Below are 24,243 nucleotides of genomic sequence, written 5' to 3'. Positions count from 1 at the left end.
GTGCAGCAACCCGCTGTGCAGAGACACCCAATGTGGCAGCGGTACACCCATCTGACCATGGCAGTCACTGCCCCTCACGTCTATGCTACACATGCACCCTACACACAGTACTAACTACTAATGCATGTAATTTCTGTGAGGAAGAACTGAAAGAGGAAAATGAGCTTTTTAAAGCTCATATCAGACAACTGGAAAACAAAATTACATTTCTGACAGGGCAAACTGCCCCATCTTCAAATGGTATTTACCCTCTAAAATGAAGAGCTATGTTATTAGAGGAGGTAAAGGACTCAGATCAATAGGATCCTCAGATCCTGCTTGAATCAAAAAATACAGGGAAAATCAATACAACAAAAGCCCCACAAGAAGATCTGGAAACCTCAGATCCTCTAGAAATAAGACCAGTAATTACCTCAAAAACCAAGACAGTTCAGGATAGACCAGTTCGGGTTGCCTCCTGCCCACACCACATTGTGTGCATACATGGCTGCTGAAGTAATGGAGGTGTTAGCAGGCATTCTTTATTCTCAGCTCCAGATGCATGAGGAGATCCTTCCACCTCATCATGTGTACAAAAGACCTTCAGCTAACCTAACACAACTTGTGTTACATATGCAAAGACTTTCCTGGGCAGTACATATGTATTCAGTACTTCCCCTAACACCATTAACATTGGCTTCCGCCTCCTTGCACAGCTCCGTCTCTTTGTGGCAGTGGTCCTGAGACCCTCTGGACGAAGTCAGTGGTCTTCCTCACTGCGACCATTGCTTGGACCCAGTCTTCACTCATGCTCAGTCAGCTCTGTGCCTTGATAGCCAGACTCACTTCCACAGAGTTGGCTGACTCCTTATCCGCCTGGTATCCAGGGGCCAGTACATCATCCATTCACTAAATTAACGTATTGGTCCTTAGGCTTATATATCCATCCCAATTGGTAATCCAACCTGTTTCACTATCTGTCGCAGGACTCCTGCTTTCTAAGCAAACTACAGGGCTGCCCATCCACTGCTTAGCAGTATCACTGCATCTTGTATCAATGCCTAGAGGACGAGGGATTTGGGCCTGGAGAGATGTACTGAGAACCGCCATTCCCCGGATGTGGATCCTGTAAAAGGTCGCTTTGGCATAAGTCTCGCCAACAGCGCTTGCGCTGCACCAAGCGTTTTTTCCACAGACAAGCTCCGTCCGTCTGCGATGCAAACGCACCGCCTGTACCAGCAGCGTTCCCGCATCCAATATGGCTCCTCAATGGCTTCACCCACTCTTCAGCGCCGCCCTCCAGCCCGGCAGCACACCTCCCCACTAGTCCGGACTTGCCGTGCCCTTTCTCAAAATGGCGGCTGCCGGCTTCCCCCACGGCTGTCCGGCGAGGGCTGAGACGCCTTTCCCTCGAGTAAAATGGCGGCGAGGAGGGCTCGCGCCCCGCCCCTCCCAGGTGACGGCCAGGTCGCGCGGTCACGTGGCGGGATGTGAGGGGTCGGAGCGGTGCCCATCTTATGTCTGCCCTTCGTGGCTCTGCCGTGCGCTCGGTTCCCGCTCGGCTCCACATGGTGTCCGCGGCCGGTGGGCTGGAATCGGCGGGGCCGGTGGGCGCAGGGCTCCTCGGAGCTGCGGTGGCATCGAGCTCCCGGGGCTGCTGCTGGGGCGGGGAAGCCCGTTGTGGGGGCTGGAGGTATTGCGGGCTGCAGCCCTGCTCTGGGGGCGTCTCTCCCCGCCTGAGATCCCCTTTGGACGTGATGGCTGTGCCCTGCTGCTCCGCGCTCTGCTTCCGTGCGCAGCTTGTGACCGTCGTGTGTTGGGATGCCCGTGGTACGTTCAGTCTGACTCGGGGTGAGGCAAGCTGCATCAATTGTAAAACATCTGTTTAAGGTTGCTTTTTGGACTTAGCACTTGAGCATTGTAGAAAAATAGTAAAAGTAATAGTTGGGATTAATACATACAAGTTCCTAGCTCTGCACGAGAGTTCGGATCCCGCTGTGAAAAGTTCTATGTTACAAGTATTAGTTTTTTGAAGGAATCAATATGAACTTGCTAAAAGAAAATCCAGTTGTTGAGAGCATGGTTTCTGAAGAATTCCCAATGTTCTGTTTCACCCAAACCTCTAAAAGCATTATGAGCTATGTGGGAGGAGGCTTTGCTTGATTTTTCTCCTTGCATCTAATGTCAATCTGCTTGTATGGTAGAGATGGAAAAGGATATGTGTAGAAGATTAAAACAAAAGATGGCACAAGGAAAAACGGAAAATCGGGGAATATTTGTGTTATTTTAAAAAGAGGGGAAAAAAACCTTTCAGGCCAAGAAACTATTGTCTATGTAGATGTAGGCTTCTCTAAAAAGAGAAGTTCATAAGTCATTCATAAGTTTGTTACTAAATTTTACTATTCTTTTCTTTTTGCTTTTTATTGCTTGCCAAAATTATACTTGGGTCACTCCATGGAGGAGGCCATTCCCTTTGTCCTTAGTAAAATAGTGGTTTGTTGTAAATTCTGACTTGAGCATCTCTAAAATGACCGGTTGCTGAAAGAACACCCTAGGAGTAGGATGAATTGCGTGTGCTTAAATTCTGCGTTCTGTCTGCCAGTCAAATGCAAGGGAAGCAGGGTAGTGGACCAAGGACCTGTTTATTTTCCAGTATGGCAATTTTTCTTTTCTTGTAACCTGCAGACTACAGAAAAAGTGACTTCTGATCCATGCGTATGCTCTTTAATATAAGCAGTTTGACCCTTTACATCAAAGAACTAATTATCTATGAAGGTTATAGGTTTAATCATTTGATTATTATTATTTTCTTTGAAAGAAAGCGATAAATCTGACTTCAAAAACATTAAAAACCCTTTGTTGTTCCTCATAAAAATTATCTTATGCTTGATGAGCTTTTCAATGTTTAATTTAGCATAATCAATTTAACATGTAGAGAGTGAGGCAAAATGTCACTAACTGTGCAAGAGTCAGTAAAACTGACAACAGACCGATGTTCTACTTATCTTGCCCAGTCCTTTGGAAGTAGAATTTCTTTTAGTGTCTCATCCTACCTGTTATGGGTGTTTTAAAAAAAGTAATTAAAAAAAAAAAAAAAAAAAGTATTGAATTTCTAGCATCCTCAAAATTATATTCTGTTTCACAGTTATTGTCATTAGTCTGATTTCTTTCTCTCTTTCTCTTTTCCCTAGCCAAATTTTGATGCCTCTTTCTACATTCTCCAAGTAGAGGTTGTAGGTGATGGATAACCAACAGGTATTGCAATCTGCAGGATTTAGCTTCTCATTGCAGTGATGCTGGAAGTAACGTGTCCTACACAGTTCTCTTCAGTTGAGATGTGAAGATGTGTGTTCTGTAGTTCTGCTGAAGTTGCACAGAAATATCAAAGCTGATGTCTGCAGACTTATAAGAGAAATTTACACTCTCATTCTGAAGATGGTGCTTTCTTTCTTTTGCCCCTTTGATATGGAAATGTATCATATGGTAAAAATGTTTCATTCAAGAGCAAATGAGTTTTCTGCAGAGTATTTTTGAAGTACTGCTTTTGCAAAGCAGACCATATGTAAGTTGTGTTGGGCCAGGTGGTGTATGCCTGAAAACATGGACGTGTTTTTCAGAAAGCTGATGAGAAGCAATTACACTTCTTTAGTTTAATGAGGATTTCATTTTTACTGTGATAAAGATCTGAGAAGAAGAACTAGATTGCAATTCATACTGCTTTCTTTTTTTTCCTCCCTTATTCCTTCTCCCCCTCTTTGTCAGCATTTAGACATGATGATGTCTATAAATCATTTCCATGTGATTTTAAAGGGGATTATAAACAGGAGGGGAATCAACTTTTTAGTCTGATAGGTAGTGATAGGACAAGGGGAAATGGTTTTAAGCTGAAAGAGGGAAGGTTTAGATTAGACAGATTAGAAGATCTTTACGGAGAGAGCAGTGAGGTGCTGGAACGGGTTGTCCAGGTAGGTTGTGGATGCTCTGTCCCTGCAGGTGTTCAAGGCCAGGTTGGATGGAGCCCTGGGCAACCTATCTAGTAACCAGACCTGGAGGTTGGTGGCCCTGCCCATGGCAGGGGGGTTGGAACTTGGTGATCCTTAGTGTCCCTTCCAACTCCAAACATTTATCATTTCTAGGAATAGAAAATGCCCAACAGCTAATCACATTCTGATGCATAAAAGAGGACATAGTCCCTTTTCAAAAAAGCAAAACCAACTCCTCTCTCCCTTCCAAAAACAAAACAAAAACAAAAACAAAAAAACCAAACATTGACACTTAGTTAATATGCTGATATTGAAAAGTTGCAGTTTTGCTTGTTCCTTTCACTACTTACTCATTTTGCTTTGAAGTACAGAGCAAAGGATGTGTGAACTGTGTTGGAGCTGTGTGCCTGCTTGCATACTGTGGCAGTGAGCAGTGCAGAGAACTTTATAATGTGCAACAGCTCGTGACGCAGAAGATAACTGTAAACTGCTTGTCTGTTTCCTTCCTAGATGGCACCAGGCCCTCCCATATGCTCTATGAAAATAATGGGAATGAATTCCAAGGCTGTGAGTGGTGGCTGATGAGAGAAGCTAAATAGAAGAACCTCGAAATTAAACTGATTGGTAAACTAATCCAAGCCTTTGGATTTATATGCTTTTTCTTTTTCTGATATGTCTGACTCTTAGTTATTTTGATGGACCAGTGTTTTTATGCTGCACTGCACGAGGTACAGAATCTCTAGGATTTGGTGCGCTTACATTGATGCTTCTCTCAAACAGACTGGTTTTGCTTTTCTGTTGGTACATTATGTTCTGGACAGTGATTTTCTACTGATTTGCTTGTGTCAAGTGACATTAATGCTTAGACTTAATCACAGTGGTGAATATAAATGATTTATTGTGAGGGCTGCATTTCTGAATAATAAAGAGTTCACTGTCCACAGTAAAGCTTCTGAAGTTATGGTTCCCATCCTGTTAAGAAAGTCTGACCTTTCTGCTGTAATATGGGAAGGTATATACAATGTACACCTATTCTGGAGTGTTTCCCTTTGTGTTGCTGACTATTTTTTGTCAGTGTCAGTCTTGCACTCTGGGGAGACGTGGATGCTTGAGAAATTGAACTTGGAGAGGGGGTGGGGTGGGAGGTGTGTACTTGACAGGAGTTTTTGCTTTGCTATGCTTTTAGAGTAGAATGTAAGTTCTATGTATGAAATATTTAAATAATGTCTTGTTTCTGTGTTATTGACATTCCCTATGACCATGTCTTGAAGTGAAATAGTGGAGAAAAACATTGTCTAACAAGCTGTAGAGCCAGTGTTAATAATATGTACTGTGTAACAAGGCTAACCGTTGTAGAGAGCTCTCACAGCATGAATGTTCTTTTCAGCAAGGCTACAGGCAGCAGGCTTAAGAATGAGATAAACAAGTGTCTGCCTTGAATTTTCATACAGAATTTTTCCCTGGACGGCTGATGAAGTCAGAACAATTTTCATTGGCAAACTAAAACTGTGGAGTTCAGTAATGACTGTGAAATATTTATTTACGTGTATATGTGATTACGTTTTGTTTCAACACATACTGATTTCTTGAAATATTTTTTTAATTTTTGCTTAGTAGATATGGAGTGAAAGGACATTTCACAGGAAATGGATCAAGATATGTCTCTATTTTTTTTTCTCAGAAGTGAAAGTTTCTTTGTTATCACCTGTGATTTGCTTGTCTGATTTTTCTCTAGAACAGAGACCTTAATCCTGTGAGTACTGGTCTAGTGCTTGATGACTCTACCCATGGCAGAGGTTTGAAGTGAGATGATCTTCGAGGTCCTTTTCAATCCAGGCTGTTATGATTCACTTACTGACCTCTTGTGGTAGTCGCAGGTATGAAACACTAACAGGATCAGACCCTTAGATTGTTTTTTTTAATCTGAAACTTTTATTTGAACCTTGTAAGTCAGTGTATGCTAAATATACTCAGAATTTTAATGGAAGCCGCAGTTGAATCATACAAATTCATCTTGTTTTTGGCTGGAAAATAGCTTATTTTTTAAGTCAAAGATCTAGAATTCCTTAAAATTCTCAAGTGAAGTTTCAGTGGATAAAATGGCCTTAAATTATTGATATACAGCTCCAGGTTTTTATTACATCTTCTGATTTATCTTTTCCATAAAGTAGGAGCTCTGTATTTTAACTGTGCAAAAGTCGATACCTCATTTAGAACATGAGTTGGAGAGAGATGGTATTTCACATTAGGTAATGCTAAGCTATCACTGTTTTCTTCCCTGCATGCCTCTCTTTGGAAGCTTTCTTCTGTTTGAGTTATGTCACGCTGAAGTGGAACCTTAGATATAAGTTCTATATTCATTTCCTTGTTGCTGTTTTGAGGCCGAGAAGCAATTGCAGTAAGAGAGTTAAGAAAGTAAATAAGAGTTAAAGTAAAGTAAGAGTTAAGTGTGAAGAAAACTGCTGATTCTTCCCCCCCCATGCACAGCTTAGCAGAAGTTGGATCCCTTCTGCTTCAAATTAGTCAGTCAGTGGCTATTAGAAAAGTTCTTTTAGTTTTTGTACTCTGTATAAAGGTCAGATTTGTCATTTGTCCTTGAAAACTTCTGTAGTTATTTCATTCAGTGATTAGTTTTAGCAGAATAATACAGAAAATTGTGTACAACAGTTAACTGTGACATGACATCCTAAGGGAGGGAAAAACATTGGCTGCAAGAAAACTTGAGTGTCATGGGCAGCCAGTTGTCAAAAATCCTCACAGTTTGGTATTTATGGAGCAAGGTGAGAGTTGGAGGTTCAGAGGTTCAGAAACTGATAATTTGCTCATTTTGAGAATGCATCTTTTCTTTGGATGAGCTGACTTTGTCTTTTATATGCTTCTTAATGGGGGTTTAGAACATGTCTAAGGCTTATATCCAGTTTGCTTTTAGCAGTGCACTGCCATGAGTTGTGAAATGTTGGTGAATCCCTGCTTGAGTTCAAATTCCACACCCTACCAGACTGAAAGCCACTTGGATCTGACTTGTCTATTCTTTGGACCTGCTGTTGAATAGATTTTTGTGCAGGAGAAACATGCCTTTGTCACTCGTGTTCTCTGACAAATGTTTAACAAGAGGAGTTTGCTTGCCGGCACTTCCTTTTCCAACACCAATTTTAGTATCGCTGTGTGCTGTCCAAAATGCTTAATTCTAGATACTGCCAGTAGGGGATCTATGTCTCCCCAGGTGATGAGTAAACCTCAGCACAGTACAGGCTGCCAGAGAGGATAAATTTCTGAACAATCCTCTTTTGGTGTCAATTAATTGTGAAGTCAGACTTTAATAGGGTGTGAAATGGAAATAGAGAGATGATACCAGATGCCTTCATTTGCATATGTTAATCAACACACCCAAACAACAGCAGCAAAAACTGGAGTCCTTCACAATGCTTGAAATGCTTCACGTTTGGCTGTAAACTTCAAAATAAATAAATAAATAAATAAAAATTCTGCTACTTTGTAAGTAGGTGGAAGGTCAATAGCATTTTCTAAACATGTACCAAAATACCAACATCCTGTCAGAACCCTGAAGTATGTATTTCTGAAACACCGTATGTGGCTACAGAAACCCATCATTACACTGAATTAGTTTTCCTTTGAACAATAATTTGGAAAACAGTTACTTTTCCCTTTCTGAGCGCAGCCTGTGGTGCAGTGAATATCACACTGGAGTGGGCAGGTGTACTTGGTCTATCAGAGTGCTTATTTCCAAATATCTGTTGTTATTATAGTCACCAGGATGTAGCAGGTGTTGACTGCTACACTTAAGAGTTTTGCCTTTCTGGTGCCCAGCATAGAGATTCCACCTGTGACACAGGAGGAATGTCTTGCTGGTTGTAGGTGTGCAGGAAGAGGAGAAATGTGGCCTTTCCTAAATGCACCATTTCTGCTAGCAAGAAAACATGTTAACCGTTCTTTCAGAATGGAATGTTGTCTAAAAGGAGGTGAGCAATGATTTCATTTAATAGTGAGAGTTTAGGGAACAGTCAAACTTGCAGCTGGATAAAATCTGCTTTGTCAGTTGAGAGAAGAAGAACATTTTGGTTACTTATTGGTGTTTCTTTTCCTGCTAGGAGGACTGTAGCTATCTGATAGGAGCAGTGCAAACAAGTAGTATGACCGCTTTAAAAAGGTGAATGAAATTTGTAATCAGGTTTTTCTTACACTGGTGAGGTTTTTTTCAGTTCATTATGAATAATATGACCTACAAATAATAGATATGATCAATTAGTAAAGCACGATCATTCAGTAGTATAGAAAGCTATTCCTACACTCCTCTCCTGCGCTTTGCAAGGCATTTCAGCACACTGTTTGCCTTAGCCAATATGCTTCTTGCCTCAGATTCTTTTCATTGTCACTTTTTGTAATCTCTGTGCCAGTGGCAGACCAGTCTGCTGGGGGCACCAGTTCTGTGTCAGGAATTGCTTTCTGTCTATCAGAGAGGAGTGGGTTCTGGAGGGAGCTGGGACTTGCTGTTCAGATGGGCGAAGGGGCAGCAGGAGGGAGCGGTGGCTGGAAGGCTGTTGATTACCAGTTGCCCAGTTTTGCACAAAGTGAGGCTGTTGGCAAAGTGGCTTAAGCTGTAGCATTTAAAAGCGCCAACTTCTTTATTTCCTACTGTGTGTTTTCTTGGTGCACTGCAGTGCTGTGTATATAGGTACACAAGAAGCAATCTTGTCAATTCTGCAGCTTGTCATGGTTAAAAATGTAGCAACCAATAATACCTTCTGATAAGTTTCCCCAGAGAAGTGGCTGTATTTCCATGTAAGAAATAAATAAGGGGGCATGTAAAATGAATTAAAGTGTATTGCAACTGTGGACAGCTCGCAAGGAAAATGGGGAAAGTTGCACACAGGTGGTTGAACAGTTATAGAAGCTGGAGTGAGAAAGTTCTGTCATCTTCCTGCGTCATGGACTTTACTTGTTGCAGATATAAATGAAGAAAGTGTGAGGAAAGAGAGTTGGCTTAAAATCTGTACTCTGCAGTATTACACTCAAAATACAAACTTGTGGGAAATTCCTAAAGTGCAGTATTAATGGAACAAGCCACTGCATTAACACTGCTGGATGCCCATGTGACAATTTGCTGTCATTTCTGTGCCAGCTCACTCCTGCAGCTGTCTGCATTCTGAGCACAGCAGCTGATGTGCTCAGGTGACCTCTTGCTTGCTCCTGGAAGCTGAGGCCATTCACAGTGAGCTGGCCACTTTCCTGGCTGGGCTAGGTTTCCCTGGTCAGCTCGGATTTGGCCAGGCTTCTGGGCAGTCATTGAAATAGCAGCATGAAGTTGTGCTGAGAAACTATCAGATGTTAAAATTTCTGTTTTAATCAGAGAGTTCAAAAGCACAGCTGTGCAAAGAGGGAGCTGATGGTGCTCCTTCCTTCAGTGGTGAAAGAAATGCCAGGCAATGGCAGATAGGCTAAAATAAGAACTGCGTGTATAGTTGGTGGTTCTTTGTACACAGGAGTGACTGCCGTGTACTGTGCTAGCAGGAGTGCTGGGAAGTGCTGCGTGGTGTGGTTGTGGTACTTCGGCTGCTGGCATTACCACACACACCTAGCAGAGAACCCCAAATTTTGGGCTAAGAGGAAGGAATGATCTCCTTGTTAGTGGTTACAGTGCTCATGCACTGACTGATAAAATCCTGTTGGTGTTGGTCACAGTGCAGACACCTCAGACAAACGAAGGTTTGTCAACATTCATCCATGTCTTTTGATATTACTTCTGCTTGTGACAGAGCATTCTTCCCTAGCAGAATTTTCAGTTCAAGCTAAAACTTCTCCAGTGATTTCTGCAAAACACTAGAATATTTTCTGCTTTCAAGGACTGCAGAATTTATTTTTCACACCAGTTAATATCAGTCACTAGGGGTAGATACAGCTAAAAAACAATGACTGAAGAATGATCATGAAGGTAGTTCAAGTTGAACTCAGATAGCTGAATTAGTCTCATTCATGGACAGAAAATCAAACTGAGAAAACAGAGCATCAGGCTGTTAACTAAATTTCTGCTAAACTTATCTTGATGTTGGTACCTAGACAATAGCTTTTCTTTAGTGTTGAAAACTTTCTGTCAATTCAATTTACTTCAGTATGTGGTTTTTTTTGTTTACCTTCACCATCAAGCCTTAAGATTACAGTAAACTTAATTCAAGTATATTACTGTTAACAAATAACAGTATATACCAACACAAATATTAGGGTGATACATAAATTATCTCTACTGGAGGAAGGATTTAACAATGACCTGTAGGAAGGTACTTTTCTATCCACCTTTCAATAACTGAAATAAAATGCATACTAACTTTTCAACACAGACTAATGACAAATGATTCAGTCATATCAAATCTACTTGAGCCTTTATTTATGTTTCTTTCTTTTTCAAAATTGGCCTAGCTATAGGCTAACATTTTCTGATACCTGATGACATCTGAATTTCTAACCTTTAACTAGCTGTAGAGTATATTTGCTTCAGCTAATATAGCCAAGTTGCACATCTCTGTTCAAAAGCTGTTTAATTAAGGCAATGCTCTTGAAGGCAGTCCAGGTCTAGAGATTGGAGACAGCAGCTGAAGAAGACTTGTAGCCTGTTCCCAAGAACAGACTTTCACCAGTACAGTGGACCTCCAGACAGTTTGCCAAGCTTCAACTCACCACGAACGTGCAGGGAATTTCTCACACTGAACAGTTTGGAGGTAAATCAGCCCTGAGAATCAGTCACATAACTGTTTCAGAGAGCAGTGGAAGGATGCCGTTGTATATGCGTGAGAAAGAAGAGACAATGAAAAACACATAAGCCTTGAGAATTTTTTCCTACACTAGCAATACCCATCTGAAACTCTACTAGATGTTCACAGGAAGGTTTTGTAAATGTTCCTCTCCTGCCTGTTAATCAGCTTTGTTGTGCAAGCCTACCCCTGTGTTCCCTACATGCGCTTCAGGCATAGGATGGCAGCCTCCAGTGCTGCGTTCCCCCTTGGATCAGGAGAAACCCCAGTGAAACCAAAGCCAGGGGCTGGCAGCACCTAAGGAGACCACAGAGCACAGGATATCTCCAGCTGATATTCACAGTTCATGTCCTGAAAGGTTTCTCCTTTTGTTCTGCAGGTGGTGAGTGCTGCAGATGGGGCAGTGGCAGTCGAAGACAGCGTGGTGGTGGCAGCAGGAGCTGGTGAGGGTGCTGCTCCCACTGAACAGGAGGCTGCTGCTGAAGGTGACAAACCTCAGGGAGAAGGAAAGTAGGTTGATGTTTCTCAGGTACCTCATGTTGTTGTGTGGGGGAGCATTAGAGGAATCCAGCCAGATCCAGCAGCTCCCAGCGTAGGCAAAGCTGATGCAGCTCCATGCCCTAGAGTCCAACAAGCAGTGAGGATGAGCATGTATTCTCAGTCGATGCACACACACAGCACACATAGACATGATATTTGTGCATACACAGACAGCCATGGAAATCATAGACAGACACATGGGGTACTCACACAAACACAAGCATTACCAGCAGCCTCATCACATTCACCTCTCTGGCTGAGCAGAGTAGATATCTACTAGAGACAATATATATGTTTTTATATACATGCTGATGTCACTCAAGTCCACTCACCTGAGTGTCTCCAGTGGCTGGACCTGGATCTCTCATGTAGCTGGCAGATGGGCACACAGGCCCTCCAATCCATGATCTGACCCTAGTGCATACACGGGCAAGAACAATAGACAGCTCTCACCCTGGCGAAGGGTTAGCAAGCAACTTAATGAGAAAATAGGACAGACCACACTCATCAGGTGCAGGACATAGCCAGATAATCATTTGAACTATCCACTACCTATATGCAACCAGCCCATTTATCCTGTTATCTATGCCTTTGTTGTCCCACACTTGTTCCTCCCCAAATCACCTCAATCCACCCACTGCTTTTGGCTTCTCCCTTAAACATCCCATAGTAAGTCTTGTACAGTAATGTGTCCCATGGCTCTTGGCTACAACCTTTCTCAGTCCTGAAGATGCTTTAAGGTATGATGGATTTAACACCTGGACACTGGGACAGCCCTGAAAGAGGTCCAGGTCACTTCTGCTTTCACACCTTGTGTTCCTCTAAGCTCTTAGAACTTCTACTTTTCTGCACAATTATTGTTCTCTGCCCTGATGTAAGAATCCCACCTTCAGCAGAAGAAACATGTTTTTCCACTTGAAATAAAGTAATAAATACTCTTGTGGTGCTTTTGTTGTATTTTATTTCTTTTCCTAGGAAAAGGTCAGCAGCATCCCTTCAGTAATAATAGAGCCAGTATCGAACAATGAAGGGGAAGGAGAAGAACATGATGTCATTGTGAATGAGTCCAAAGATGCTGCAGCAGAGATGGGCACTCAGGGCACTGACAGTGAAACTTCCCAAGTTGGAAGTGAGCAGAAACCAACTGAAGAAATCCAGACTGCACCTTCTCAAGATCAGCTTGCATCAGCAGGAGACACAGCTTCTGACATGCCACCGGGCTTTCTCTTTAAGGTCTGCTTGTTTGTTTTTCTTTTAGACATCTTTTCAGATCTAGCTTCTGTGGATGTGTCTGAAAATTGAGTTGGTTATTATGTTGGTTTCTTGAGGCCAAAGGATGCCAAGTTTCACAGTCACATGCTTGCATGTGCATACACTCACCCAACCTTTGGTTGTGTTTTTTCTCCATACATGAATTTTGCGAAATATGTTTTCTGCACTTGGATTTTGTTGGTTATATCCCTTTGTAGCTGTAAGAATCATTAAAGTTTTCCTTTCATCTCACCAAATCAATACTGACAGTGAATCTTTTAAGTAAAATTCCATCGCCAGTGATTTAGTCAGCAGTATTATATGATCGTTTGCTAGCAATACCAAAAAGACATTTTTCTGGCCTGAGAATCTGTAGAGGAAGTTCCAGCCCTATTGAAATCTATCGGACTTCAACAATTCACTGTAGTGAGGTTGAAGTGTAATTTTATGTCCTTAGTATTACCATACTTACAAACTGTTAGGGTATTCAGACAGAAAAGTTTAATGAAGCTTGAGGGAAATTCTCTCCTTGGCTAGTAAGACTCACAGAGATTCCTGGTTCACAAGGTTCTTTTCACTTCAGAATCACTGAGCAGGAGAAATGCTCCTTGAGGATAGTCTGAAGTATGCAAATTCATCTAATTAGTCCTATAGCACTCCATAAATATGCCATTCTTTCTGATCCATTTTCATTGGTCAATATTTTCACCAAACAGTGAGATTAACATTAAGGTTTGAGTGACCAGTATTGTGCAGTTTTGATGCAGACATGCTGCCACAGTTCATCTTTTGTTTTTTGTCACGCTTCCTTGAATCAAACATAAATAAGAAGCAGCAGACTATGTGACTGCCGTCTGGTTCCCAATGCTGTATTATTTCATTATTGCAGAGTTACCACGGAACTGTCTATGCCTTTGAGAAAACTAGGATAGTATCTCTCTTAAGGAGGAAGAGCTACTTAGTTAAAATGATCTGTTCACGACAGTGTACTAACCCCGCAAATGTTTTAATAATCACCTCTTTGAAAGAGAGATATTTTTGGCATTCCTATCTGCCAGTAAATGGGAGTTCTTTCCAGGACAAACAGGAGCTATGGTTCCCATTATTAACTTCTTTTATCTTATATTGAAACTGGTGCTGTACCTCTCACTCTAATTTCCAGAGATGTTTACACCAATAATAGTATCTAGCAGAGCATAAGAAAGAGCCTGAAATAGCATTTCTTGTGATTCTTTTCCAAGCTTATTAGCAAAATCCTGTCATCCTTCTCCTCAGGTCTAGTAATGATAGTGGGAAATGAAAGCAAGTTCCTTGCACGGTAGGAATAATGTAACAGGACAGGACTTGTCCGAGAGGCAGCACTTGTGGGATTCTGCAACCTTGGGAAAGGATGTTTGGTTTCTTTCAGGAAGATTTACTGAAATTATACCTGTTTCATAAACTATAAATAGAAACTTTGTTGTGAACATTAACAACTTCAATGTACGTATCTATGGCCATATATTTCCATAAAGAAAGAAGTGAAAGAGTACATTTTTCTTTTTTCACAATGTCTCTATTTTGATCATTTCTGTATATTTGGTATTTCCTTTAGATTGAAGTTCTGCATGATTTTTGGCAGCAAAAAATGATGAGCTTAATTTAAAATGAGGGGATATTGTACTAGTAATTCCTTCTGAGACCACAGCTGATAGGTAATAACATGATTATTTCTTTTGTTAATGTTTCCCTTTGTCTCAGTTTTCTTCTCAGTGTTTATAGTTAATTTGAAATGTTGATTCAAAACGTCTTTACTGTTAGAAAACACCAACATTCTTAATTTGTCCTTTAACTTGGTTTAATTTGTGACCAAACAGCACAGTTAACTAAGCTAAAGTCCCATGTATATACTACCAACAGGATCCAACTTCAGTACATTTTTCTAGGGCACTTTTATGTTACTCTGTATTGGATTTTATACAGGCTTACATAGGTACATAGGCTTAATACAGAAGATGGCTTACAAATTGTGCATCCTGTTGCTATCATTTTGTTGTATCATTGAATCAGAACTGATTGTATGTTTTCCACATGTTCAGAGTTTTACATGGAGATCTGGAGAAATATACTTTCACCCAGAGAGAGCACTGAGACTACACACAAACAGTTCTGTCCTACAGCTAAATCGCACAGAGGTATTCCTACATGTTCTGTGTGCCTCTGGGAACTTGAGCCTCACACAGCTGTGCTGTTGAACTGCACCAGCAATCACTTTGTCTTTGATGCAAGAACCCAACAGTTCAATGTCATTTAAGATATTTAATTTTGTTTTAACAGTGTGTTTCAGGTTAATTTTTAAACAATTTAATTCCACATGTTATATTGAATTGCAGTCAAGAGAATTAAATTTTTGACTACTTCTTTAGGAGAAGACCATCTTGCACAATTAGTACGAGCCACTTTGTGGCTGTAGTGGCAGAAAGTGTTGATGAAAAGTATACCACTGAACTAGGGGCTGGGAGATTGGCGTCTGGATCCTGCACAGTGAGATAGCCAGATGCTCTGCTCTGAATGAAGAACATTTCTTAAAATATGCCCAAATACTGTCTAGTGCATATTTGGAGAGCCAGATGCTGTTCATTATCTAAGCTGAACTCTTTCTTAATACAAGAGACGAGTAACTGTTTTGGTTTTTGATTCTTTTTTATTATTATTTCTGAATAAAAGGTTATTTTTATTTTCCTTTTCACTAAGACACTTCATTATTTTTTTAGGGACAGATTCTCTTATACTTACTCAAACTGTGCTGCGTCATACCTCTTGGGCTGTTCAACTGATTTTATTGTCAGTATTTGCAGAATATTACTCTAAGGATATAAAAATAGGTTGTCTTCAGTTATTTTTTCTTACAGTGTTTTGTATTAAGTATGTACAACCTTCACTTGGGAATCCATTAATTATTTTTTCTTGTGGGGTGCATCCAAATCCCATTAACATTAATTGGAGTAAATTGTGTGCAGTGATGGAGAAAATAAATCTTCATGTATTCATGTTTCTGAGATCATTCTGCTCATATCTTTATTACTCAGTGCATATTTGCCCTTCATGTTTAACATCACCCTAAAACTTAATTTTTCTCTTTTACTGGATACTTTGTTGATTTATAGAGATTATTTTATCTTGGTTCTTTTTTCTCCTGCAAAATTGATCTAAAATCATCATTCTGATATAGCTAATGCTGTGTCATGTTTTGTGATTTTTGCTTTTCAGTATTCCACATCATAACATCATGTAGGGCACTGGGAGTTTAACTGTTAATGCTCAAGTTTTGGGTACCTGCCCAGGAGAGAAGAACTACGTTCCCCAGGGACTTTGTGGTCACAGAGAGTCTCGAGATAGAACTCCTGGCAAGGTCACGTGATGCGCTCTTCTTTGTCTGCTCTTCGTCGGCTCTCCGCCCGTCTCCCCACTGCTCAGCCGGACTGCGCATCTCACCTCAGTGTTGTGGTGAGGCCTATCCACCTTTTGGACATTCTCTCTCTCATTATATTTGATTTATTAGCTTCAAATTTAATTATATTGTATTATAGTGTGTTATCTTGCATTCCAATAATATATTTAGTAAATTAGTTTGTTTCTCCTCAGATCGTTGCCTCTGTTTTTAATTATTTTGGGGTCCCCTGTTCCCCTTTTCCGGAGGCGCGGATTTTCCGAAATCCCTCCGCCCCGCTGGTCACGGAACCGGGCCGAACCAGCCCGTAAACCGTTGACATGCTTTCAGCCTGTGTTCCCTGTTCAAAGTCAACTAATCCCACCCAGTGACTTCAATTTTTTTCCATAATTACTGAGTTGAAGTTATTATCCACTAAAACTTCAGTCCTTAGTAGAATCTACTCTGTCCATGGTAGAAAACTTCAGTTCCCCCATCTCAGGTTTTCCAAAACATGAGCTTCAAAAACATGCTGCCAGTTACTCCATCTCTTTTTGTACTTTCTGTAGAATAATAATGAATCAGCATTAGAAATTCCCTGTTAATCATTACTTAACTCTGTCTCCTGTTCTTAAAAGGAACAAAGCACAGAGTTAGTTTTTTGGTGAGATGAAAATAGGCTGATCACTGCAAAAAATACTGAATGGATTTTATTCTAGGTAAAATGGATAGCACTTAAGAGAACTCAGCACTTTCCAGTAAGAAATCTTCCTTTTGTTTGTGCTGCTGAGGATTTGGATTGCAGTATTGCATGTCAAGATCTGGCTTAGGCTAAAGTTTCCAGGAATTTTTGAAAAAGGTAGTTGAATATCAACTGACTTTTAGTTTCTAGAAATTATGATGGCAGAGAAAACAAAAACTGTTATTTCTTCTGACTGTCAATATAGGAATGAGAGAAAAGAACACTCGGAAAAAAATAAACAGATAAAAACATTGATTTTTTTTCCACTCATCTGTGGCATTCTATAATGATTCTAGCACACTGCTATGCTCTTACTGTGTAAGTATCCCAATATTACTGTGAGAACTTTGAAAACATCTCCACATGCATTTGCACAAAAGCAGATTTGCTGTAATACTGGATGACTCCAGAGGCTGATTATCCAATTTTCAGTTCAGTTGGAGGTTAGGTGGGATAAAGGCCATATAATATGCTCACAGTCAGTCTCACAAAATCATGGTCTGGCAGAATAGAGAGAACAATCTGTGCAAAATCAGAGTACTCTATTTAACCAAATCACCACTTCTTTTAGCCATATGACTCTAAAACTTCTCTGGGCCTGGAGTATGTAGAAAGGATTGGGAGAGACCTGAAACTGAAGATGCTCTGTCTTTTTTCTTTCAGGAGGCTGGCTGGTTGACAAGCATTAAGGAATCTGAGTGGTTTCAGTACAGAGATGCAAATAGTTATAAAGGACTTTTTCCAGAGAACTTCACACGCCATCTGGAATAGTTCTTCTCTCAGGCACACGAATGTGGTATGAAGCTAAATCAGTAGGTTTTTAACCTCTTTGAAACACAGGAGCCCACTTTTTTGTAGTTCAGGCTGTTAACAGATCGGTGCCAGACAAAGCTTGCTGAAGCATATCAAAATGAGCATGAGTGCAAACAGTTAAGCTAGCAATTTCTGAAGCAGTGAGTGAAAAAAAAAATCAAGTAAAAACAGAGATGTCCTTATTTGTTCACATGTACGTGGCAACAGGTTTGTTTGTGCTTTGTCAGAGCTATGGTGATCTTGTATTTGGTCCTTTCCCATGAAATTCAAAATTAGCCTCCTTGATAGCAAAATCTTAACTTCTCTGCACTATGTATATTGTATTGAGTTGCACTGCAGAAAATTTAATTAGTAATCCTGTAGTAATGAGGTCAAACCATTATAAGTTTCATGTGTTTAAAAAATATAATTAACTGCTGCAACATATTTCAGTGTTACTTTTGGACATGTATAATATATTTACACAGTAACTTGAATGTGTATATACATAAGTGCATATGGGTATATATGCATTGAAACAATATCATTGTAGTTCTTTGACTGTGTAGCGTCATCAGTACATGCATTGCTCTCTCACTGTCTGGCATTACAGGAAACAGTTTTTTTCCAAAGCAAAACTAGCTGCTCCATTGCCAAAATACTGAACAGTATCCATGTTAGTAACGTGAAATTTTCATTCTGAGATGATGAATAACACCATTTTCAAAGCAGCTAAACCTTTGAGAAGGCATGGCTCACTTTCCTCTTCCAGCTGCAGTAGTTACAGTGAGATAATCTGGAAGGGGAACTGTATTGATGCTAATCTATACTTTTTTATTTAATTGGATGAATAATAATAAAAAAAAAAAAAAAAAAAGAATCTCTGAGAAATAAACATATTTTCACAATAAGTATTTATGCAGCAAACCTTCACAAATCCTTTTAAATTAAGATATATAATGTATCCTGTATCAAAAAGTCATCTGTAACTTACATTTTCCCGTGCTGTGTCATTAAAAATGTGTTCTATTGGGGAATCTAATTTTAATTTAATACCTCTTTTTCCAAAGAAACACAGCGCAACTGGTGCACCATCTAAACTCTTGCTTTCAACCTCAAGATTCCAACAGGTCTGATTCCCAGCTCAGCACATCTCCTGGCTGCTCCTCCTGGAAATGGGCTCTGGGCACCAGCAGCAACAAGGGAACTTGTCCGTGCCCAACTGTCACTCAGACTTCTACCTCTTATTTGTTTCTTGCTCATCCATTTATCTTGTGTGAAAAGAAAACTCTCCGTCAGTCTACTCTGTTCTATTTGCTGATGCACGGAAGATACAAACATTTAGGAACACCCACATTTTCCTAGCAGTTCAGTTATTTTTTGTGATATTTTGGTTGTGAGCTTTTTTTGTATGTGTATAAATTCTTTCTACTCTAATTTGTCAGACTTCAGTTGAAGAAATAGAATTGTATTGTTCCTCTGAAAGAGAAGGGAAGTTGCTTTCTTGGTATCTACTGAATTCAGTAGCTTTCAAAAGGAGCTTTGATGGTAACTGTATTTTGTGGAAAAGTGGAGTGGCTCGACTGTGGTAGCTGGGATTTTGGCTTTAAAATGTTACAGTGAGCAACTGGAGTCTTGGGATGTTGTGGAAAGCTCTTTGGTTTTCTTATCAAACCTTTAACAATCTTGGAAATCAATAGTGATCCAGCACCAAGAATTTCTCCAGGGGAACAACTTTTCATTTTTGATGTTACAGTAAATTCCGGACTCTGGTGCATCAGGTTGTCATAATGATGTTAAACCTCATGTATGGTGCAACTCTGATAACCTCCAGGCCACAGTTTCCTGCCTACCTAGATCTCAAAATTTGCTTTTCAGCAATAGCTGTTCTACAGACCACTGCAGATGACCCACAATGGCGCTTCCATTTCCCTGTGCAATCTGCATGGTCACTTCTCAGACAATCAAGTGGGAACATCATTACAGCCATATTGCTAAAGAAGCAAAGCATGGTGTGAAATCCCCAAGGAATCTCTTTACCCAGTGATGTCTGTGTGCAGTTATCTTTGTTATCTCTTCTTGCTAGAAGTATCCAAGTCAAATTTAACACTCTTGACCTTGATACTCCTAAAACCTAGGCATAGGTGTATGTGTCAAATTCACTGATAGGAGATTTGAGGTATGCATGAGATTGTACTTGGATAGGAAAGGTGCCTAATCTACAGCAAAGAATTTTCATGCTGCCCTCTGATTTGCTCTTTAGCAATACTTCTTACTCCTATTCTGTGTTTCTAAAAATCTCTTCAGTATAAAGAAAAATACAGTTTCAAGAACCATCTAATGTCTGCCTCTCACTGCAAGCACTGTCATTATTTGCTGAAAGTATGAAGATGTACAGATAATGTCCCAGCAGCCATGCTATTGCACATGATGCATATGTGATTGATGCGCTGAAGGTTACCGTGGACATGACACCGTGCTGGCATGAAGTACATCTTACATCTCACATCTACACTTCAGATCCACAAAGCAAATAGGCTTCTTGTGGGAAGGATGAGGAGAATTATTAATGTTATCCTTGAAAGTCCTTGCAAAAATTCATATAACAAGATGATAGATGCAAAAGGAATAGATGCACCAGGAGAGAAAGTGTGCTGTGGGTACAATCTTGCTCGAACTGCATGGGACTTGTTTGCACAGTGCTCTGGTTACTGATGCCCTAGCAGCAGGAAACAAAAAGTAAATCACAGTCTCATTAAGCTCATGCTTAATGAATGTGTTTAAGTATCTTTCTTACTCGAGGAAAAAAGACAATGTTGCTATGATAGGTAAGGTAAGTGGATGAGGTGGTGGGTGTAGGTGCAGTTTGCAAGACTGGGAAGGCAGAGCACAAGCAGCCATTCCACTGTACAAAAGCTCAAATAGGATTTTATTGTTAGTTTGCAAAACAGATTTAAAAGATCTTTTTTATTTGAAACAATATGTCACAGGTGATGACTTACCATTTGATAAGCCAATTCCTGTCTACAAAAAGTAGTTAGCCCAGTTAATTAAGGTCACATTTCTGAAAGCAGTGCAAAAGAGCACAGAGATGTTTTTCTATCTGCTGTAATGAGCAGAGCTGGCTCTGATGTGTTCTCTGGCAGCAAAATGTTTGCTGCAGATCGGAGACTGCAGGCAGGCCATGGGGCTGAGAGCCAGGTGCTTTGCGAGAGTAAAAGCTTTGTTGTAATTCAGGGGGAGGAATTTGAGGTAATGTGATCTTTGTCCATGTCTAGAATCAGAGAATACAAAGTGGGGCATGGTTTTAAACTGAGCATTTCCTCAAATGTATAGATACACGATAAAATAGCCATTTTTCAAGCATTCCTCTCTCAGATCTCCACCCACTGATTTCAGCTCTGATGCTGTTTTTGCATGTAGCTGCCTCCAGCAACATTTCAAACACACCTGTGTTACTCTTGTATGGATGTCTTCACTCTGACCCATTAGAATCACATGGGGAACACCACAGCACTTTCCAAATACTTCCTCCTGTAAATCAGAAGGGAGACTTCATAATTAACATTATTCTAGCAAAGCTGAAATCAATCCAAAGGGAACTGTGCTACATAGCACAGTGTGCTTAGAAGCAGTTAACAGAAACTTTGCTGAAAGAAAATGCTTAGAAAATAATGAAAGTACTACTCCGTGCACAGACAGGACTTCTGCCTAGCCACAGACAATAAATGCAATGCAGAGAAGAGCAAAGCAGCATGTAGCCATTGGAAATAAGGTCTGCAGGAGTCAGAGACTTACATGTGCCAAAGAGCATCAACCTCCTCCATCCTGGTGGGTGTGTGCTGAAGTACCATTGTGCAAGGCCACCATCTGCCATGCATTCAAGCAAGGCATGCATCTACACTGCTGGGTACTGTTGGTCCTAATAGCCCAGGGTTCAAAGGTTCTCCAGATGCTGTCAGAAAAGCAGGCCCAACTTGAAGCTGGGTGGCTCTTCTGGAATAAAGCACTGCCTCTTTGTAGCTAATAACAAGCAAAAAAGTCCCGGATATATCCCGAGCATGGCTTTAGAGCAGAAAACAAACTGGAGTCTCTCCCTTTTGGTGCTGCTGTGCCACTCAGCTTGCTGTGGCACAGACTAACCGTGTCTAATTGTGCCTGTGCGGTTGGTAGGTGGACCGTTCCTAGCACAGCACATAACAGGACATAAAAACCCTGGAACAGTGTCTTTGTAAGTTTAGATTATTAAATTTCCAAGATACATTCTTCAAAGGAGGAGGTGAGTGTTTTTCAAACTTCCTGTACTATGTACATTTCAGGACAGATTTTATATACAAGTTTTGTTTGTTTCTTTAATTTAAACATGTTGAGCTGCAATGGAAGGAAGCTGTGTATCAGTGAATGAAAAAAAAAAAAAAAAGAAAGAAAAACAAAACAAGAAACCATCACAACCATGTAATCTTGAAGAATAATCTGTGTGTCAAAATAACATTGCTGAATGTGAAGGTGATACAAAATTCTCTCAGTGGCCAAAATCGGACTGACCCTAGACCTGACAAAATGCTGTGACCCCACAGATCTTTGGAGAAATAACTGAAAGTAGAAACTGCCTGTAGTCATTCACAGGGATTCAGAATACTTAAAATAAAGTCTATGTATGATAAATGTTTTACTGGAGAAGCTATAAAAATTCTGAGTCTTTGAGTATCTTCTGGTGCAGGAATGATCATATTCCTGTCCATTTAGAAAAGTACTCTTCAAAATAAAAGGGATTGGTGCACTATTGTTCTGCTTGAAAATGTCAGCATGCTATAGGAATTCTCAGCATACACCCGCGCTCATTACACAGCTGCTCAAAAAGTTTACTCCTTTACTCACAGCAGAGGGTGGTAGGCACTAGAATTTGTATTTAATGGGTACCATTTGATTCAGTCTTCAGATACAATTTTTTTTTGCAATGACCTCTCATTATCTAAAGTTGGCTCACAGCTGCAGACACAGGGCAAATGAAATGAGTCTTATGTACACAGTAACTGGCTACTTCAGCATGCTGGCAGATGAAGATAGAGCAGCACATTACAGAGCTGTTCTCTAACTCATTGCTGCAACACATCTTTGTGTTTCACGCATGTTAAAACTTACAATATAGATCAAACTGAAGCAGCTGCTCATGGGAAATCTGCACCATGTAATGAGATATTCAGCTGATTCAATTCAAAAAGACAATGTTGAGCTAAGAGAAGAAAGTAATTTTTTTATGCTACCTCTGCTTAAAGCAAGTTTATAGTTCATCTGTGTTTAAATAAACAGCTAAATTACTAAAAATGAGAAGATTTAAAAACCTTTAAGTGGTCTCATGTTCTAACTCCTTGGCACTACTTTGATCCTATTAAGCCAACATCCCTCACAATTTTCTTACATATCTACTCCTGTGGGCAGCCTGGTCTAGTATTAAATATGGAGGTTGGTGGCCCTGCCTGTGGCAGGGGGGTTGGAACTTGGTGATCCTCGAGGTCCTTTCCAACTCAAGCCATTCTATGATTCTATGATCCTCTGCCTCCATCTCTCTCAGTTCACTTACCTGTGCTTAGCTCTGGTTTCACTGGGATGTTGTTTGTCTGCATTTGCAGTGCTGTGGTATTTGACTTTCAGCTAAAACACTAGAACTAAATGAACATTAGCAGTCTTTTCATGCTGAGTGCCTGCAGCCAACAAGCCAGTTCCTTGCAGGGGACTGTGCTCAATTCCCTGACCCTGGCTCTTGAGACTCCAAAAATCCTGCATCTTTCCTCCTAAGCAAAGTCCTCAAAACTCAGCCCTGGTTGAGTTCATGATCTTGAGGGATGTGGGCTTGGCGAAGAGTGGCGTCAGGACCCTGAACTTTGGAAGAGCAAACTTTAAGCTCTCTTCAAGGATGCCTTCCTGAGAGCACAAGAGCCCCCAGTACAATAAAGACAGGGAGCTGTTGGAGGCGGTCCAGAGGAGAGCCACAAAGATGATCAGGGGGCTGGAGCACCTCCCCTACAAACATGGGCTGAGGGAGCTGGGCTTGTTCAGCCTGGAGAAAAGAAGGTTACGGGGTGACCTCATTGCAGCCTTCCAGTACCTAAAGGGAGCCTACAAACAGGAGGGGAATCAACTCTTTGAAAGGGTAGATAACAGCAGGATGAGGAGAAATGGTTTGAAGTTGAGGGAGGGAAGATTTAGGTTGGATGTCAGGGGGAAGTTCTTCATAGAGAGAGTGGCGAGATGCTGGAACAGCTGCCCAGAGAGGTTGTGGATGCCTTGTCCATCCCTGGGAGGTGTTCAAGGCCAGATTGGATGGAGCCTGGTCTGGCATTAAATGTGGAGGTGGTGCATGTGGCAGGGGGGTTGGAGATTCACAATCCTTGAGGTCACTTCCAACCCTGGCCATTCTGTGATTCTGTGAAAACAGTAAAAGAGGTAAAGAGTGGGTGTAGGGATGTGCTTATATAGGTTTCATGTACTCCACAGGTTTCATGCCATGATGACATGGTATGTCACGTTCCCCTCTCAGCACTTGTATGGGCTGTGTGTCCCCTTTCTCTCACTGTCAAAACCTGAAACTTTCAAAGAGGCCTGAAGCATCAACAGCTGGTAAATTACGTATTTGTAACAGAGGCTTTAGGAGCCTGCCTCCTCTTGCTGTTTCAGTCCCAGAGTACTTATTGCTGGGAGCACTGCTTCTGTTCCTGAGGAGCAGCCACAGCAGAGGCACATCAGGCTTCCAGACCCAGCAAGGCACTGATGTCCGAGCACAGG

At 40.9% G+C, this 24,243-nt stretch overlaps 1 protein-coding gene and 1 long non-coding RNA gene across 10 annotated transcripts in view; one reads left to right on the top strand and one right to left on the bottom strand.

The window, feature by feature from the left end:
* Positions 1-1,411: 1,411 nt before the first annotated feature.
* Positions 1,412-20,904, top strand: LOC116238204 (uncharacterized). Of its 5 annotated transcripts, none has more exons than XR_016468620.1 (9): positions 1,457-1,809; positions 3,171-3,234; positions 4,473-4,586; positions 5,698-5,839; positions 11,106-11,236; positions 12,242-12,499; positions 15,767-16,003; positions 17,332-17,464; positions 18,531-20,904. It is a non-coding gene; the product is annotated as an uncharacterized LOC116238204 (long non-coding RNA). The 5 variants fall into 5 exon arrangements; XR_016468619.1 differs by adding an exon at positions 14,112-14,211 and having other exon boundaries at positions 17,332-20,904; XR_016468618.1 differs by having other exon boundaries at positions 17,332-20,904.
* LOC149916939 (uncharacterized) overlaps positions 11,230-24,243 on the bottom strand; it is a 31,731-nt gene continuing 18,717 nt past the window's right edge. The window contains exons 2-4 of one of the 5 annotated variants that reach the window (XM_090144652.1): positions 20,911-23,884; positions 11,599-11,680; positions 11,230-11,346 (exon numbers count right to left, since the gene is read on the bottom strand). Coding sequence is in view for 1 of the 5 variants with exons in the window: in XM_090144656.1 (XP_090000782.1) it covers positions 11,261-11,346; positions 11,599-11,680; positions 20,911-20,994 (252 nt within the window). In the remaining 4 variants the exon portion in view is untranslated. Of the gene's footprint in view, positions 11,681-12,482; positions 12,558-20,910; positions 23,885-24,243 lie in introns of those variants that run through there. The other 4 variants (XM_090144656.1, XM_090144651.1, XM_090144653.1 and 1 more) reach the window with 4 other exon arrangements.

The sequence above is a fragment of the Phasianus colchicus genome, chromosome 8 (genome assembly GCF_987193195.1).
Source record: "Phasianus colchicus chromosome 8, bPhaCol1.hap1.1, whole genome shotgun sequence".
Taxonomy (NCBI): domain Eukaryota; kingdom Metazoa; phylum Chordata; class Aves; order Galliformes; family Phasianidae; genus Phasianus; species Phasianus colchicus.
Note: the sequence above shows the minus strand (reverse complement) of the source record. Positions and strands in the feature narration are given on the sequence as shown.